Here is a 17778-nt window from a genome sequence, read left to right as displayed (position 1 = left end):
GTAAGGCTCGTTAAAAAAGTGAAGCGCTCCTAACCATAATTTCTTTTTTATTCTCAATACTCGAATCCGAGATCTTGGGTTAATGGGGAGGAATCGAATTCATCCACCAAAACCATTGGTGATTTGGTTTTCTCTTCCATAATTGCATATGTAGTATGTTTTACCGGAAAAGTAAAGAAAATTGAAAAAGACTAGCTAGTACCTTGCCTGCTGAAGTAGATTAAAAGGTCAATATTGTCAAGTGGGAATGCATAACTAGATATAATATAGTATCTCTCAATAACTACTTGAAGAACCAACAAAAAGTTGAAAAAGTCAACGATTGTTTTTAATCGAGCATAGCAAGTAACAATTTCTTTTTTTTTAATCGATTTAAATCAAGCATAGCAACTAACAAAACGTTTGATACTGACTTTCGTTTTGCTAACTACATATTCAACTCAAGCTTTAATTGAAGGGCTTCGTCTTTGATGTCATCACTACTCTTAGTCAAAACACGTAGTACTTATTATTTGATGATATAAAATCATACCACTTCTTCCAATAAGCACTTGCCTATTTTCTTGAATTGAAGTTAGAAGAGTAAATAGGATTTTCTTTTCTTTGTAAGATAAATACTACGTAGATAATCACCATTGTACATATAGGTGGACCCACAATTTTAATGCAATTGGAACATCAGGGTGTTAAGTTATTTAAATTAATTATTTTCAAGGTATATACATATACATATACAAGATTCTGCCGAAGTTTATAGGTCTGGTAACCCCTCAATGTTATACACAAGTCCGCCTCTGATTTGATTGTAATATATAACTGCACGGAATAGTAATTATTTTTCTTTTTCTCTTTAATATAAGTAAAGAAAAAATATAACAATATAAAACTAGTGGATACACAAGATTAAATATTTTTTGTTAATACAATATAATGACACTATATATATACCTATGTATACTAAAATATAACAGTCACCGGAAAGGTAAACTTCCGTCCAATAGACTCTAATTAGCATATAAAATAATAGGAGTATTTTTTTTTTTTTTAAAGTTTCTCAGATTACCCATTTTAAACACCCAACCCAATTATTTTCCCTTTTGAGTACGTTTTCGGCATGTCAATTTCTTTAGTTTTAATTATTTGGCCTCATTTTAGTTGGTCTATAAAGCAATTTCATAGACTTTTCAAGAAATTTAATTTCATATCAAGTTGTTGACTAGCTGCATATGGTAGCTGTACAATTGGTGTTGTTAACCTAACCCTACTAATACAAATAGCCGTAGTGGCCAGCCAATGTCCCATTCAATTCAATACAACTCCTTCTAGTAGTATTATACTCCCTCCGTTTTAATTTATGTGAACCCATTTGACTGGACATGAAGTTTAAGAAAAGATAGAAGACTTTTAAACTTGTTGTGTGACTATAAATCATTGCATAAAAGTAAATTGTTTCCAAATAAGAAAAGGGGTCATTCTTTTTTGCACGAACTAAAAAGGAAATATGTTCACATAAATTGAAACGGAGGGAGTAATAAAAATTTAGACAATAAATTCCAATAACTACATAACGAACCCACAATGACTTTACTTATTGTCGACACTATGATTTTTAAATTCAAATGTACGAACAAGAAGATGGACTAACCTTTTAGACATGACTTCCAAATAAAGACCAGTATTACATATATAGACTTCCTATAAATGTTCATACCTCACCTAATCCTTTATAACCCTATCCAATAGTGATACATGTATAGCAGACCAGTAATAGTATTGTTCCCATAGGGGCGGAGCTAGACTGTGAACGGGTTCGATCGAACTCACTAATTTTGGTTCCAACCCTTGTATTTGTTTCTAAAATTCATTGAATATGTATAAATCATTAATTTAGAACCCAGTAACTTAAAATGATTAGAATCCCGAACCCATAAGCTTTAAATTCTTGCTCCGCCTCTGCCTATATGTGTACATACTGACCTAATCCTTTATAATCCGAGATGGAGTCATGATTTAAAACTTACGGATACATGATTTTAATCTTTTTGAGTTATTGGGTGTTAATTAATAATTTGTACCTATTAAATACTTTTTTAAAGATGAATACAAAGTCTGAATTACCAAAAATACTAAGTTCTGCCGAATCCGTTTCCAACACTTTACCCTATCAATTAGTGATACATATCGTGGTGTGACTTTGAATATAATCGGCACCCACAGACGACAAATTTTGTAGAATTTAGAATTAATCGGGTTTAGAATATTGTATTTTTATAATATGTATATATTATTAATATTTTACATATTCCTTAAGAAAAATAGTCAATAGTCTTAAGTCATAAAACTAGTTGTCTTATTACTCTTTATTTCTTATTAAACGTCTCACTTTGTTAATATACGACTAGTTGAAACTATATATATATATATATATATATATATATATATACCACTACTCCAAGGCTCACCCCAGACACATATTTTGGCATCTTATATATTTTCTATATTTTTTCTTCTTATAATTATCCTTGTCATAACTTTGAGTTGTGTTTACTGTATTTCTGCGAAAACTCATATCATTTTGTTTTGTCTCACTTTGTTAATATACGACTAGTTGAAACAATTGGCGTAATTATATATATATATATATATATATATATATATATATATAATTTCTGATTTTTCTAATACTTCAAATATTAGTCAGTCATCCCTTAGATTTGTACCGAAGAAATAGTAGCAGAAGAAGTCTATTATTACGGAGATAATAACTGTTTTTTTTTTGAGTTCCCATTTGGTTTCGTGTTAACTTACAATATGTCGTCATTACAAGAAAGGTCAACTAATCAACGTCAAACTTCCCAACTACGTCTAAACCCTATAAATAACTAACCCCATAAAAATCCTCAATTTCATTCCTCTCATATCCTACAATCAAAACCAGCTACAAACAACTCCTTTTTCACCCTCCAAATTAAAAAGAAAAAAAAAGTGTAACATTTCTTAATATTTCAAGAAAACATGGTGTTTCTACCAACAAAAAGAGAAAGAGAAGAAGAAGATTTCCACAGCATAAAAACCATGGCAAATTGCTTGATGTTATTCTCAAACCAATCAAATGATTATCATTTTGACAATATTATGAAGTACAACAACTCAACAACTAATCGAGTTTTCGAGTGCAAGACTTGCAATCGCCAGTTTTCATCTTTTCAAGCATTAGGTGGCCATAGGGCAAGTCACAAGAAGCCAAGATTAAATATGAGAGAATTGAATAACTTGCAATTATTTCAGTTACCTAGTATTAAACCTAAAACACATGAGTGTTCCATTTGTGGGCTTGAGTTTGCCTTAGGACAAGCTTTAGGAGGGCATATGAGAAGACATAGAGTTGTAATAACAACAACAACAACGACGACGACGGCGGAGGCTCAGTCTCAAACAAGTTGGACTCGGTTAAATGAATTCTCAAGGCATCAAGCTTTGATGAATAATGAAAATCTTGATCAAGCTCCTAATCGCCGAGTTCCTGTTGTTAAGAAATTGAATGGTCAGAGAGTTTTGTGTTTGGATTTGAACTTGACGCCATTGGAAAATGATCACTTAGAGTTTAATTTAGGTGCAGATTGTTTTTTATGATTGAACTTTCAATTTTCTTCTGATCTTCTTATGGGTATTGTGTTTATTTATCTGTTTGGTTGATGTAAATTGTTCTTCCTACATATATTCCTTCAATTTTTCCCCTGCTCATTTTGGTTCCTTTCCTATATATGATATGGAGATATATTTGAAACACAATACAATTCTGTGTAGAGGTCCTGTTAAGCTGGATAAAATGTTGTATCCTCTTTTTAGATGTGGATTTTCGGGCTTTTCTATACGATGATACGATATGTCAACTATTAGTAAATAGAATGAATAGCTCTATTCATGTACATGTATAGGGTGTTTACACTAAACCAGCTTAATTTATATATCATAATAAAGTTCCAATTTGTTTTATTTGGGTAAACAATGTCCTCCTACTTCATGGTCCAGAAGAATTAACCTAAATAGCAACTCACCCAACCGCTTAAATTAAAAAAAATATATATATATATGTGTGTGTGTGTGTGTGTGTGTGTGGTGTAGTAAGAATCCTATGTGATTTTTCTTTGTGCCTTGATTCTTTTTCATGGGATGTAGTTTGAATCGGGTAGAAGTTTTTTTTTATTTTTAGAGTATTAGGATGTAGGAAATAGAAGGAGGAAGAATGAGGAGATTCCTAGGCGTCTTTTGACTTGTTTGATAGTAGCATATTTATGCTTTGGCATGTGTGGTATCTTCCCTATATTTTAAAATTGCTTATGATGCCTTGATAAATTGGATAGCATATCTTGTGACACCTATGTCTCATTTTCTTGACTTATGTTCACTTTTTGCTTAATGCTTAATATCTTGTGGCTTCGTGGATACTTGCTTTGGTTTGACAATTGGAATGAGACATGTCCTTAGTGAGTTATGTGCCATGTGTGAAGTGGGATTTTTGTATAGTCCATGTTAATGCATTTATGTCTAGAACTTGCCTGGCATGTGAGTTAAAGCGAAATTCTATGTTTTGCTCGGTTTGAAGATTATTTTAGGCTTTCTTTGATCTTGTTGAGCTTATTGCTTATCATAAATAAAATTATCCCTAGTTAGCCTTTTTTGAGCATATTAGACTTTTTATTTGACACCTGCATTACGAGCCTATACCCCTTTTATTTTTAATTGACATTGTTTTGATCTTCTTATCTTTTACAGCACTTAATTTATAAAATGAACGCTAGAAGTAAGGAGAGAACTTGGGTGGCTTTTGAGTGGAACCAGTGAGAGGAAGAAAGGTGAACTTATATTGTAAGGAATACACCACTAGGGAAAATTATAGAAGAGAAAAATTGTTGTTGAAAAACAACAAAAAGAATTTTGTTTTGCAAGAATATATATATATATATATATATATATATATATATATATATATATATATATATATATATATATATATATATATATATATAGTAGAAGAAATAAGCGCATGATCTTGTCCTTACTAGTAAGTGTGAGTTAAAGTCGTGCTTAAAGAAAAAGAAAGTATTGTTGGGGTGATATTATTTGTGGAGTTGAAATTGAGTTGAATACATGTGTTGATACCCAATTTTGCCCTCATGTTTTTTAAAATATTATATATACTTTTAAAATATCATTTTTGCATCATTTCTCAATTTATAAGAGTCATATAAGTATTCTATATAATTTTTCATAAATTTTAAGGCTTTAAAATTGATTTTCTTGCATTTAAATTGTTCAAATATTTATTAATTACCCTTTCAAATTATTTTGTGATGACTTATATCATCCAAATTTATTATTTACACCCACATATATCTTTTATAATATTTTTGCTTCATTTCATATAATTACATTTGTATTTTTAGCTATTTATATAATTTTTGCAATAATAGCCTGTATTCTATACACAATTGCATTATTTACATTGTTACACTAAAATAGCATTCTTTATTTTTATAATATTAAGCTATTATTTTTAATCATTTTACTGCATAAATAATATTTTTATTATTTTATTAATCACTTTTATAAATTATTTTAAATATTTTTCGCATACTTAATTTCATAGCCCAATTCCTAGCAAATTTTCGGACCCAAATACCAGCCCAGACCTCAGAAGACCTTGGCCCAATCTCCCCTGGCCCAAAAAGCGGCCCCTTTGTTCCAACCCAGCCGGGACCCGTCTTCTCGACCCGCCCCGTTTATCTTTTAAATCTTGACCGTTGATCTCTCAAGATCAATGGCCGTTGCTCACCCAAAGCCCTTTTAATTAACCAAATCCGAAAACCCTACCTCATTTCCCACCTAACAGCCACCCCCAAACCCTCTCAAATGTTCTCTCTTCTCTGAAAGAAACCCTAGCGGTCGCCTTCCCCAATCTTCTCCAAATCCGATCTAGCCACGGATTTTCTCTATGATTCACTTACCTTTTACGGATTATCTCATTGTTTCTTATAAGATTATAGTATTACATAGTACTGACCTAATTTTTGAAAAGTACCAATCTCCCAAATCAAGTGCCATCACCTTCAATCTTCGATATTTTGACGATATTTCGTCTGTATACACTCACTACAAGGCCATATGGGTTCGATTCAGTGAGATGTTTTACTATTTTTGTTCTCCGTCTTGAACTAGGCTTTGCCTGATTTCTCCTAAATTGATTCTGAATCGATTTCGCATGCTATTCTTTCCTTTTTTGTGTTTAATCGACTATTTTTTCTTGTTTGAGTGTTTACTTTTGCTACTATATAAACCCATCCCCAACTCCCCTAAAACAGACCTTAACTACTGCTATTACTCTCTCACTCTCACTTGTTCTACTATTCTAAATTTTGATATCTTGGCCGGCTGAAAGCCAAGGCCGCCGAAATTTGATTGTTGCTCTTTTCTCAGTGCGAGCACTGCTTGGGGTTCACTTGAAACTCTTTGGAACTCTGACGCATTGGGATTTTGGGAGTCCTGTTGTTCTTTCTCTACTACTTCTGACTGAACTACTCTTCACATTTGATTTTTCCTTTACTTGCTCATTAATTTGCAACTGTGAGTACATTGACTCTTGCAATTCTATGCTCTTTTACTTGTGTTCATACTCTGTATATACATGTTGTTCGAATTTTTGTGAACCACTATGATTTCAGTGTTGTGTTGTCTTTGTTTGCAATCCTATCCACCTTGAAGTTAGTCTGCAATCCTCTATTTTCTGGCATCCAAACCTGCCTAAATCTGATACTTTTATATCTGCTCATTACATGTGACTTTTGATCATCTTAAACCTGCTTAGTCTACTATGTTTTTGTGTACATGAGTTTTCTATATTTGTTGCTTGCCCATCCTCATGCCTTGCTAAAACTCCTAGGAAACTAATTCATGCCCAGAATTTGTTCGAATGTACTTATTTCTGCTAAGTCTTTCATGTACAAACTTCTACTTTCTTGAGATCAATCTATGATCATGTGAATTCTATATGCCAATACTGTTTCAATTCCCAGGCAAAACTTTTTCTCAGCTATTTGTGAACTTTGATATTGTGTTATCATTATGGGATCACTGATTGTTTAAGACACCTATGGTAAGTTCCAAAATATATTTAGCTTGTTCTTCCCATGTGTAGTCAACTAGAATAAATCCTGGCCCTCGTCATGTGATGCATATTTGCCATGTTAACTTGGAAGTTGGCTTATTTTCATCTGCCATGAGTTCTTACATTTTTTTAAGATTTAGAACCTCTGTGTCATGACTAATACCCAACATGTTAGGTTCTTTATGCTCAAGTTGTTTGTTATATTGTTTATGATCATATTAGGTCCATGTTAGAGATTTTCATAAGAAAAGTGCCATCCTCTTTGGCTGTGATTCTGCTAGAATTTCATAATTAGGACTCTTGTATCTAAAGTCTCTTTCAGGCTGATATGGATCATGCTTCTCTTTAAAATTCTACTTGGAATGTTTTGTTGTCTTACAGTGTTTAATCTTGTCACTGTAAACCTGTTTGTCCTGGAAAACATAACATGAACTTGCTTCATATGTGTCTTGTGTGCCTTTCAATTTAGTATAATCTTATTTATGTGTTTTAGGCTCTTGGCTAAAGCTATTGATGGCTGCAACTTTAGGAACTAAGTATTTAAAATGTTCCATGAGTATTTCGTCACTTGTGTAATCTGGCATCCCTTTGGGTAAGTAAGTTATTCATTGGGCCTAGGATTGACCCATGTGTGTTGTTGGACCTAGGAATTGGATTCAAGTGTGCTCTAGTTGTCCTGTGAGCTTGTGGCTTGGGCTTACTGTTTGTCCTGAGAAGGCCTGGGGATACCTTTGGGTTATTTTTACAATGGGCATGTAATTACTTTAGTGGGCTTATATTTGATTCAGTCTGTATTTTGTCATATTCAAGTTTGTATTATCTCATTTGGCCCTGTAATGACTTATAATAACAAACAATGGAAAAATTAGTAAAAAGGGGAGGCTGGGATATTCTAATGCTCGCACGAACGAGTAGAAAATATGCCTATAGGATTTAATTGCCTTGTTTGATATTTGTTTTGACATGCTTTGATTCTACACACTAACAGAAATCATGTCTATAGGAATCACGCACACACTTCACTTGACTTGTCTAACACTGGTAGATCATCCAAAACATGTCAGCTTAAGTAATTACTACATATGTTTCCATGTCTAATACTGAATGCTTGTAGACAATATGTTTATATGGATCGAACGTCTTGTTTAATTATTAGACAGCATGCCTATAGGATGCAATAATATACGCCTTTGATAATGCTCATCTAGATACCATGAGTATAGGGTTTTACTTAATTAATCAATTGTTTTCTGTTACTTTTATACTGCCCACCTAGATAATATGTATATAGGGATAAGTATGATCCAAATCAAATTCGAGTGCCAACTGTTAGAAATTCTGCCTATAGGATATTCTCACTCGCCTAGAAGAACTATTTACGAAATTAACGCTGCTAATTTTGGACTCTCAAAGCTGTTTTACTGCCTCATTGCGCCACAATTATATAGCATGCCTATAGGGTTTTGTAACATTTACAAGTTGCAAATTCATTATTCTAAGGCTGTAGTACTGCCTATACGATGCTGGAAATCAGAATCATATAGAAACCATGCCTATAGGATTCAGCGACTCTAATGCGTCTTAACTGTCTACTGCATAAATCTGCCCGCGTGCATTTCTTGCTTATGTGTTGAGGCGAACTTGAGCCATTTGTTATCTTTATGTGAAGTCCTATATGTTTTGAATGCGCGCCTAATTTTATCATTTTAAGCATCCTAAGTAAAGTCTAGAACCAGCCAATAGTAGGTCCAAAGCCTCCTGTATCATAGGCATGGGACGGGTAGTGATCAGGTAGCAGGGGATGATAGTCTGTGCCCGCTAAATAATATGAGCAACCGCTACCCTAAGGTAGTTGTGAAGTATTATTTATATTGCACGGGGTGATCCTTTAGGCTAAAAAACTTAGGACCCCTTCCCTTTATGTGTTTGATGTTCACACTTAGTCATCAAATATAGACCAATGCAGTTGTATCCTTGTAACCTTTGAGACTCGTATTTATATAGTTTAATTCTTATGTTGTTTTCTTTACACTTGCTTATATTACAATAGAACCTTTAAATTTCATGTCTTTCTTCACTTATATGATCACCTAGCTTAATTATAATTCAATAATCCACATAGCATAATACTTCGGCCGGGACCCTTATTTGTGGACCTCGAAGAGTGCCTAACACCTTCTCTTTGAGGTAATTTGAACCCTTACCCAATCTTTAGTGACGTAGACTAATCAAGCAGAGTTATTTATAAATAGGTTCCCTAACGCACCTTAAAATCGTTAGGTAGCGGCTCTTCTCTTTTAATACCCATTAAAAGAGTTGTCACATGTCGAAACCCGCTTTCGCGAGAAAACGGGGCGTGACAACATGGCGACTCTGCTGGAGAATTACACTTAGGCTCTTACCATAACGAAGTTGACTTGTGTGGATTATTTGATGACATGAACATCCCTTTCCTTATTTCCTTCATTTGTTTAAATTGCTATGATATTAGCACATGAAAAATTGAAAATCGTCGTGAATTCCTGTTTATGGCCTAAAAATGCCAAAACTCTAGGAACATTTATCGTGAAGCAATCACTATTGTTCCTTAGGTTATTTCTTATGGGACAAAACATATTTAGGTGATTCGGAGCCCGTCACCCGAATTCATGAAAATGGCATGGACATTAGTACATGAAAAATTAGAAATCGTCGTGAATTCCTGTTTTATGGCCTAAAAATGCCAAAATTCTAAGAATATTTATCGCTAAATAATGACTATTGTTTATTAGGTTATTTCTTATGGTCCAAAAAACATTTAGGCGTTTCGGAGCCCGTCGTCTCAATTCATGAAGATGTCGTGGACATTAGCAGACGAAAAATTAGAAATCGTCATGAATTTATATTTTATGGCCCTAAAACGCTAAAAATCTAGGAACTTTTATTGGTGACTATTATTCATTAGGTCGTTTCTAATAGGTCCATACAATTTTAGGTGATTCAGAGCCCGAATTCATTTAGATGGCGTGGACATTAGCACAGAAAAAATTAAAAATCTTTCTGAATTCCTATATTATGGCCCTAAAATGCAAAAATGAGGAATGGTCACGGGAAAGCAATGATTATTGTTCATTAGGTCATTTCTGATGGGTCCACAAAATTTTAAGAGATTCAGAATCTGTCGCCCAAATTCAAGAAGATGGCGTATACATTAGCATACGAAAAATTGGAAATCGTTTTGAAGTCTTATATTATGGCCTTAAAACACCAAAAAAAGAACAGTCATGGAAAAGCAATGACTATTTCTCATTTGATCGTTTCTGATCGGCCCATAAAATTTTATGCGATTCGGAGCCCGTCGCTCGAATTCTTGAAGATGTCGTGGATATTAATACACGAAAAATTGAAAATCGTCATAAATTTATGTTTTATGGCCCTAAAATGCCAAAAACGAGGAACAGACATGGTTAAGCAATGACTATTGTTTATTAGTTTATTTCTTATGGGCCCAAAAAATTTTAGCCAATTCGTAGCCCGTCGCCCGAATTCATAAAAATGGCGTGGACATTAGCACACGAAAAATCGAAAATCATCCTGAGTTCCTGTTTTCTGGCCCTACATGCCAAAATTGAGGAACAGTCATAGCAAAGCAATGACTATTATTCGTTAGGTCGTTGTTGATGGACCCAAAAAATATTAGACAATTCGGAGCTCGTCGCCCGAATGCATGAAGATGGCGTAGATATTAGCACATGAAAAATCGTAAATCATCCTGAATTCCTGTTTTGTGGCCTTAAAACGCCAGTAAATGAGGAATGGTCATGGTTAAGCAATGACTATTATTAATTAGCCCATCGCCCTAATTCATGATGATGGCGTAGATTTTAGCACATAAAAAATTAAAAATTATCTCGAATTCCTATTTTATGACCCTAAAAACGAGGAACATCATGGTGAATCAATGATTGTCGCCCAAATTCATGAAGATGGCGTGGACTAAGCACACTAAAAATTAGAAATCGTCTTGTATTCCTGTTTTGATGGCCCAAAAATGCCAAAAACTTAGGAATAATCATGGAGAAGTAATGACTATTTCTCATTAGGTTGTTTATGATGGTCCCACAAAATTTTAGGCAACTCGAAGCCTGTCACCAGGATTCATGAAAATGACGTGGATATTAGCACACAGAAAATTAGAAATCGTCTTAAATTCCTAATTTATGTCCCAAAAATACCAAAAAATGAGGAACGATAATGGCAAAGTGATGACTATTGATCATTAGGTCATTTTTATGGGCCCAGAAAATTTTATGTGATTCGGAGCCAGCCCTAAATTCATAAAGATGGCGTGGACATTAGAACAAAAAAAAATAGAAATCGTCCTGAATTCCTTTTTTATTGCTCCAAAACTCCAAAGAATAAGGAACTGTCATGACAAAGCAATAACTATTGTTCATTAGGTCATTTTTAATGGCCCACAAAATTTTAGGCGATTCAGGCCCAAATTCATGAATATGACGTGGACGTTAGTATGTAAAATATCAGAAATCATTCTGAATTCCAAAAATAAGAAACAATCATCACGAAGCGATGTCTATTGTTCATTAGGTCATTTCTAATGGGCCCACAAAATTTTAAGCGATTCAAAGCTCGTCGCCCGAATTGATAAAGATGGCGTGGACATTAGCACATAAAAGATTAGGAATTCAGGTCAAGGTTAAGCAATGATTATTATTCATTTGGTCGTTTCTGATGGGCCCACAAAATTTTAGGCGACTCAGAGCCCGTCGCTGGAATTCATGAATATGACGTAGACATTAGCACATGAAAAATCGAAAATCATCCTGAATTCAGGCGAACGACCAAAAAATAGGAACGACCATGGTTAAGCAATGACTATTATTTATTAGGTCAATTCTGATAGGCTCACAAAGCTTTGGCGATTCGGAGCTCGTCGCCCGAATTCATGAAGATGACGTAAATATTAGCACATGAAAAATAAAAAATCGTCCTGAATTCCTGTTTTATAGTCCTAAAATGTTAAGAAAATGAGGAACAGTTATGCTTAAGAAATGACTACTATTCATTAGGTCATTTTTGGTGGGCCCACAAAATTTTATGCAGTTAAGAGCCTAACACCTGAATTCATGATAATGGCATGGACATTAGCACACTAAAAATTAGAAATCATCTTGAATTCTTGTTTTATGGCCCTAAAATACCAAAATATGAGGAACGGTCATGGCGGAGCGATGACGATTGTTCATTAGGTCATTTCTGATGGGCCCATAAAATCTTATGTGATTTGGAATCAATCTCCCAAATTTATAAAGATGGCGCGGACATAGCGCACGAATAATTGGAAAACGTATTGAATTCCTTTCTTATGGCCCTAAAATCCCCAAAAATGAGGAACAATCACGGCAAAACATTGACTATGGTTCATTAGATCATTTTTTATAGGCCACAAAATATTAGCCGATTCGAAGCCCGTCGCCCGAATTCATGAAGATGATGTGGACATAGAACAAGAAAAGTCAGAAATCGTTCTGAATTCCTATTTTGTAGACCTAAAATATCAAAAATAAGGAACAATCATGGAGAAATGATGACTATTATTAACTAGGTCATTTCATATGGTCCCATAAAATTTTAGGCGATTCGTAGCTCGTTGCTCGAATTCATGAAGATGGTATGAGCATTAGCACATGAAAAATTAGAAATCATCTTGAATTCATATTTTATGGCCCTAAAAACGCAAAAAATAAGGAACGGTCATGGAAAAATAATGACTATTGTTCATTAGGTCATTTATTATGGGCCCACCAAATTTTAGGAGATTCAGAACCCGCCGCCTAAATTCATGAAGATGGCATGGACATTAGCACATGAAAAATCGGAAATTGTTCTGAATTCTTGTTTTATGGCCCTAAAAGGCCAAAAAATGTGGAACGGTCATGGCGAAACAATGTTTATTATTCATTAGGTCATTTTTTATGAGCCCAAAAATTTTTAGGCGATTAAGAACTCGTCGACCGAATTCATGAAGATTCGGTGGACTAATACGAAAAATTAAAAATCATCCTGAATTCCTGTTTTATAGCTTTAAAATGCCAAAAGCAAGGAATATCCATGGAGAAGCAATGACTATTGTTTATTACGTCATTTTTTATGGGCCCAAAAAAATTTAGGAGATTCGGAACCCGTTGCCTGAAATCATGAAAATGGCGCGAACTAAAGCACACGAAAATTGAAAATCGTTCTAACTTACTGTTTTATGGCCTTAAAATGCCCAAAATAAGGTCATTATTTATAAGTTCATTTCTGATGGCCCCATAAAATTTTAAGCGACTCGGAGCATTTCGCCCTAATTCATGAAGATGACGTGAACATTAGCACACGAAAAACACAAATCGTTCTGAATTCCTGTTTTATGGTCCTAAAAATGCCAAAAAATGAGGAACGGGCATGGCAAAGCAATGAATATTATTCATCAGGTTGTTTCTAATGAACCCACAAAATTTTAGTTTATTCAGAGCCCGTCGCCCGAATTCATGAAGGTGGTGTGGACATCAGCACACAAAAAAATTCGAAAGCGTCTTGAATTCTTGTTTTATAACCTTAAAACGCTAAAAATGAGGAACGGTCATGGCGAAGCAATGACTATTTTTCAATAAGTCATTTTGATGGGCCCACAAAATTTTAAAGTGATTCGGATCCCGTCGCACGAATTCATGAAAATGGCAGGTATATTAGCATACGAAAAATTAGAAATCGTCACGAATTCCTGTTTTATGGCCCTAAAATGCCAAATACGAGGAACAGTCATGGAGAATCAATGAGTATTGTTCATTTGGTAATTTCTAATGGGCCCACAAAATTTTAGGAGATTTGTAGTTCATCTCTCGAATTCATGAAGATGGTGCGGACTAAGCACACGAAGAATTAAAAATCGTCATGAATTTCTGTTTCATGCCCCTAAAATGCCAAAAACAATGAGTGGTCACGGCGAAGAAACGACTATTGTTTATGAAACAATGAGCGGTCTGATGAGCCTACAATATTTTCGGTGATTCGGAGCCCATTGTCTGAATTTATGAAAATAGCCTGTACATTAGCACACAAAAAATTTGAAATCGTCCTAAATTCCAGTTTAATGACCGTAAAACGCCAAAAAATAATGAATGGTAATGGCGAAGCAATGAATATTATTCATTAGGTCGTTTCTGATATGTTCACAAATTTTAGGCGATTCAGAGCCTGTAGCCCGAATTTATTAAGATGGCGTGGACATTAGCACACAGAGAATTAAAAATTGTCCCGAATTCATGTTTTCTGGCCCTAATACATATTGCAGCCAAGGGCACATGCAAGTATACACGGTTGTCAAGTAATAAATTGACTAAAGTCGGATGTCAAACTCACGAGGACTTGTTATCAGCTATTAACTAAATTAGACTATCCTAATTATCTAAACAAGGATTAAGTGTAAAAGTATTTGACTTTAAGATAATTAAAATAAAAAGAAAATAAATAATGAATTCTCAACAAAGGAAGAGCAGATTTTTATGTTATCAATGTGATGAAAATGATCTAGGGCTATGAGCTATCTAACAATTTTATTGTATTCTTTTTTTGAGTTGAGTAATTAATTTATCTGGTTTATTAGTTGACAGGGTTAATATTGCTCATAAGAATCAATCGAGTACTTACTCGCCTACTCAAACTAACCTAGGGCCTATGTGTCTATAGAGTTAGAATCAACAAGAGCACATTCATAATTCCTATATTTTAACCAAGCAAGGCAATTAACATATGTTTATCCTAACCACGAATCCATTCCGCGATGCCCAGGTTTAAGAACTTGCTCTACTCAATATTACATGCAATTTAGAATTTCCAATTTCAAGTTCAATTCTAGATTCGTAGATGGTATTCAATTGGTGATCAAGCAATCAAATAATTAAGCTCAGGATTGAGTAAATAAACCAATATGATAAATCACACCAAAATCAATATTAGAATAACAATAGTCATGAAAGAACCACAACCCTAGAACGTGAAGTTTAGCTCCATATAGATATGGTAGCCAAACAACAAATCATCTAAAAAACATAAAAATTACTAAGTTTGTCGAAAGAAAAATGGAATATGATGAATTCCAGCCTCCACGGTGGCTTATGTTCTCCTTTGGCCGAATTCCCTTCTCAAATACGTCGACCCCCTTCTTAGACATGTTTAGGGAGTAGTTACAGGCTAGGGTCGAAGTCTCCAAGTCCAAATTTCAAAAGGAAATAATTTTCTCTTAGACAGAAGACCATGCCTTTAACCTCGCAAGGCCTAGTCTGGGGCCAGGAAATAACCTAAAAAGTCTTGGTCTGTGGCGAGATGGACCTTGCCTCTGGCCTTGCCGAGCTCTGGGCACTGTCCCTCATTGCCTTGTGCCGATTTCTCCTTCTTCTTGTTTTTTGTATTTAAAACATCTTTTTGTGCAACTTTTATTTCTTTATGCATTCTAATGATCCTACACATAAAAATAACTCAATTAAGATCACATGTCACACAATTAATCATTAAAACACCAAAATATAAGGCGAGTAATGCACTAAAAATATGGAATTATAGCCAAACATCACCACTCCACACTTAAACGTTGCTCGTCCTCGAGTCAACCAATAACTTACACTATCTTTGAGCACTTTACAACATAGCACATTTAGAGCACATTACACTTATGACTATGGTTAATAGCAACAATTAAACTCTAGCATATCCATTCAACACACACTTCCCTTTAACTTATGTCGTACTTCACAAATATTCAAAACAAAGGCAACATGCTCATAACAATCCTAGCCTCAAAAACCAACTTAATGTCACAATGCAATCATGGCTTGAACACTCAATATCGTAGAAAAATCTAATTACCTATCCCCTGTGAAATCATGTGCCATCACAACAAAATCAAGAAAAATAAGCAGTCCACACATTCGAATCTCATATAGTTTAAGGACTCGCGCACATATGAAAGAAATCACTTACTCTCACAAAGAAGTCACATGCATGTAAAAAGTACCATAGTCTTGCCTATTATATAAATCTTTACTAATGTAGGCTTCCTCGATCTAAAATCAATTAGAAGTTTTTCCATTGTTGAAATGTGGGCTAAGGGACGAGTAAGATATATTTAAGAATAGTAACTAACCCTCCTGAGCATTTTAACACATCATATAATTAACTTTAAATGCACATGTTGTCGCGCCCTGTTTTCTCGCGAAAGCAAATTTCGACATGTGACAACTCTTTTAATGGGTATTAAAAGAGAAGAGTCGTCATCTAACAATTTAAAGGTGCGTTAGGGAATCTATTTACAAATAACTCTGCTTGATTAGTCTACGCCATCAACGATCGAGTAAGGTCTCAAATTACCTCAAAGAGAAGGTGTTAGGCACTCTTCGAGGTCCACAACTGTGGGTCCGGATGATATTTTACGCTATGTGAATTATTGAATTATAATTAAGCTAGGTGATCAAATAAGCAAAGAAAGATGCATAATTTAAAGGTTCTATAGTAAAATAAGAAAACAACATAAGAATTAAACTATATAAATACGAGTCTCAAAGTTTACAAGGATACAACTGCGTTGGTCTATATTTGATGACTAAGTGTGAACAACAAACACATAAAGGGAAGGGGGTCCTAAGTTTTTTAGACTAAATGATCACCCCGAGCAACATAAATAATACTTCGCAACTCCCTTAGGGTAGGGGTTGCTCATATTATTCAGCGGGCACAGACTATCATCTCCTGCTACTCGATTACTATGTTAAGGTTGTTTACTTAGAGTGCTCTAATTCAATTCTAGACCATCTCCTATGGACGCACTAGTTGTCCCATGCCTATGATCCAGGAGGCTATGGACCTACTATTGGGTAGTTCTAGACTTTACTTAGGTTGCTCAAAATGATAAAACTAGGAACGCATTCAAAACATATAGGATTTCACATAAAGATAACAAATGGCTCAAGTTCGCCTCTATACATAACCAAGAAATGCATGCGGACAGATTTAGGCAGTAGACAGTTAAGACGCATTAGAGTCGTTGAATCCTATAGGTATGGTTTCTATATGATTCTGATTTCCAGCATCGTGCCGGCATTACTACAGCCTTAAATTAATGAATTTGCAACTTATAAATGTTACAAAACCCTATAGGCATGCTATCTAATTGTGGCGCAATGAGGAAGTAAAACAACTTTGAGAGTCCAAAATTAGCAGCGTTAATTTCGTAAACAGTTCTTCTAGGCGAGTGAGAATATCCTATAGGCAGAATTTCTAACAGTTGGCACTCGAATTTGATTTGGATCATACTTATCCCTATATATATATTATCTAGGTGGGCAGTATAAAAGTAACAGAAAGTCTCCCTTATTTCCTAACAATAAAATTCATTTTTTGAAAGGGAAGTAACAAAAGCAGCTGATTAATTAATTAAAACCCTATAGTTACGGTATCTAGATGAGCATTATCTAAAGCGTATATAATTGCATCCAATAGACATGATGTCTAATAATTAAACAAGACATTTGATCCCTATAAACATGTTGTCTACAAGCATTCAGTATTAGACATTG

The 17778-nt window shown here is 34.4% G+C and overlaps 1 protein-coding gene across 1 annotated transcript; it reads left to right on the top strand.

Annotated features, from left to right (window-relative positions):
- The first annotated feature begins 3015 nt into the window (after positions 1–3015).
- On the top strand, positions 3016–3633 carry LOC104099417 (zinc finger protein ZAT12-like). Its single transcript, XM_009606401.4, has one exon. It carries the CDS (start codon positions 3016–3018, stop codon positions 3631–3633), a length of 618 nt encoding a protein of 205 aa, XP_009604696.1.
- The last annotated feature ends 14145 nt before the right edge of the window (positions 3634–17778 follow it).

The sequence above is a fragment of the Nicotiana tomentosiformis genome, chromosome 4 (genome assembly GCF_000390325.3).
Source record: "Nicotiana tomentosiformis chromosome 4, ASM39032v3, whole genome shotgun sequence".
Lineage (NCBI taxonomy): Eukaryota > Viridiplantae > Streptophyta > Magnoliopsida > Solanales > Solanaceae > Nicotiana > Nicotiana tomentosiformis.
This window is presented reverse-complemented; position numbering and strand designations above follow the sequence as displayed.

Coding starts and splice junctions, on each gene's coding strand:
- LOC104099417 (XM_009606401.4), top strand. CDS start 3,016: ATGGTGTTTCTACCAACAAAAAGAGAAAGAGAAGAAGAAGATTTCCAC.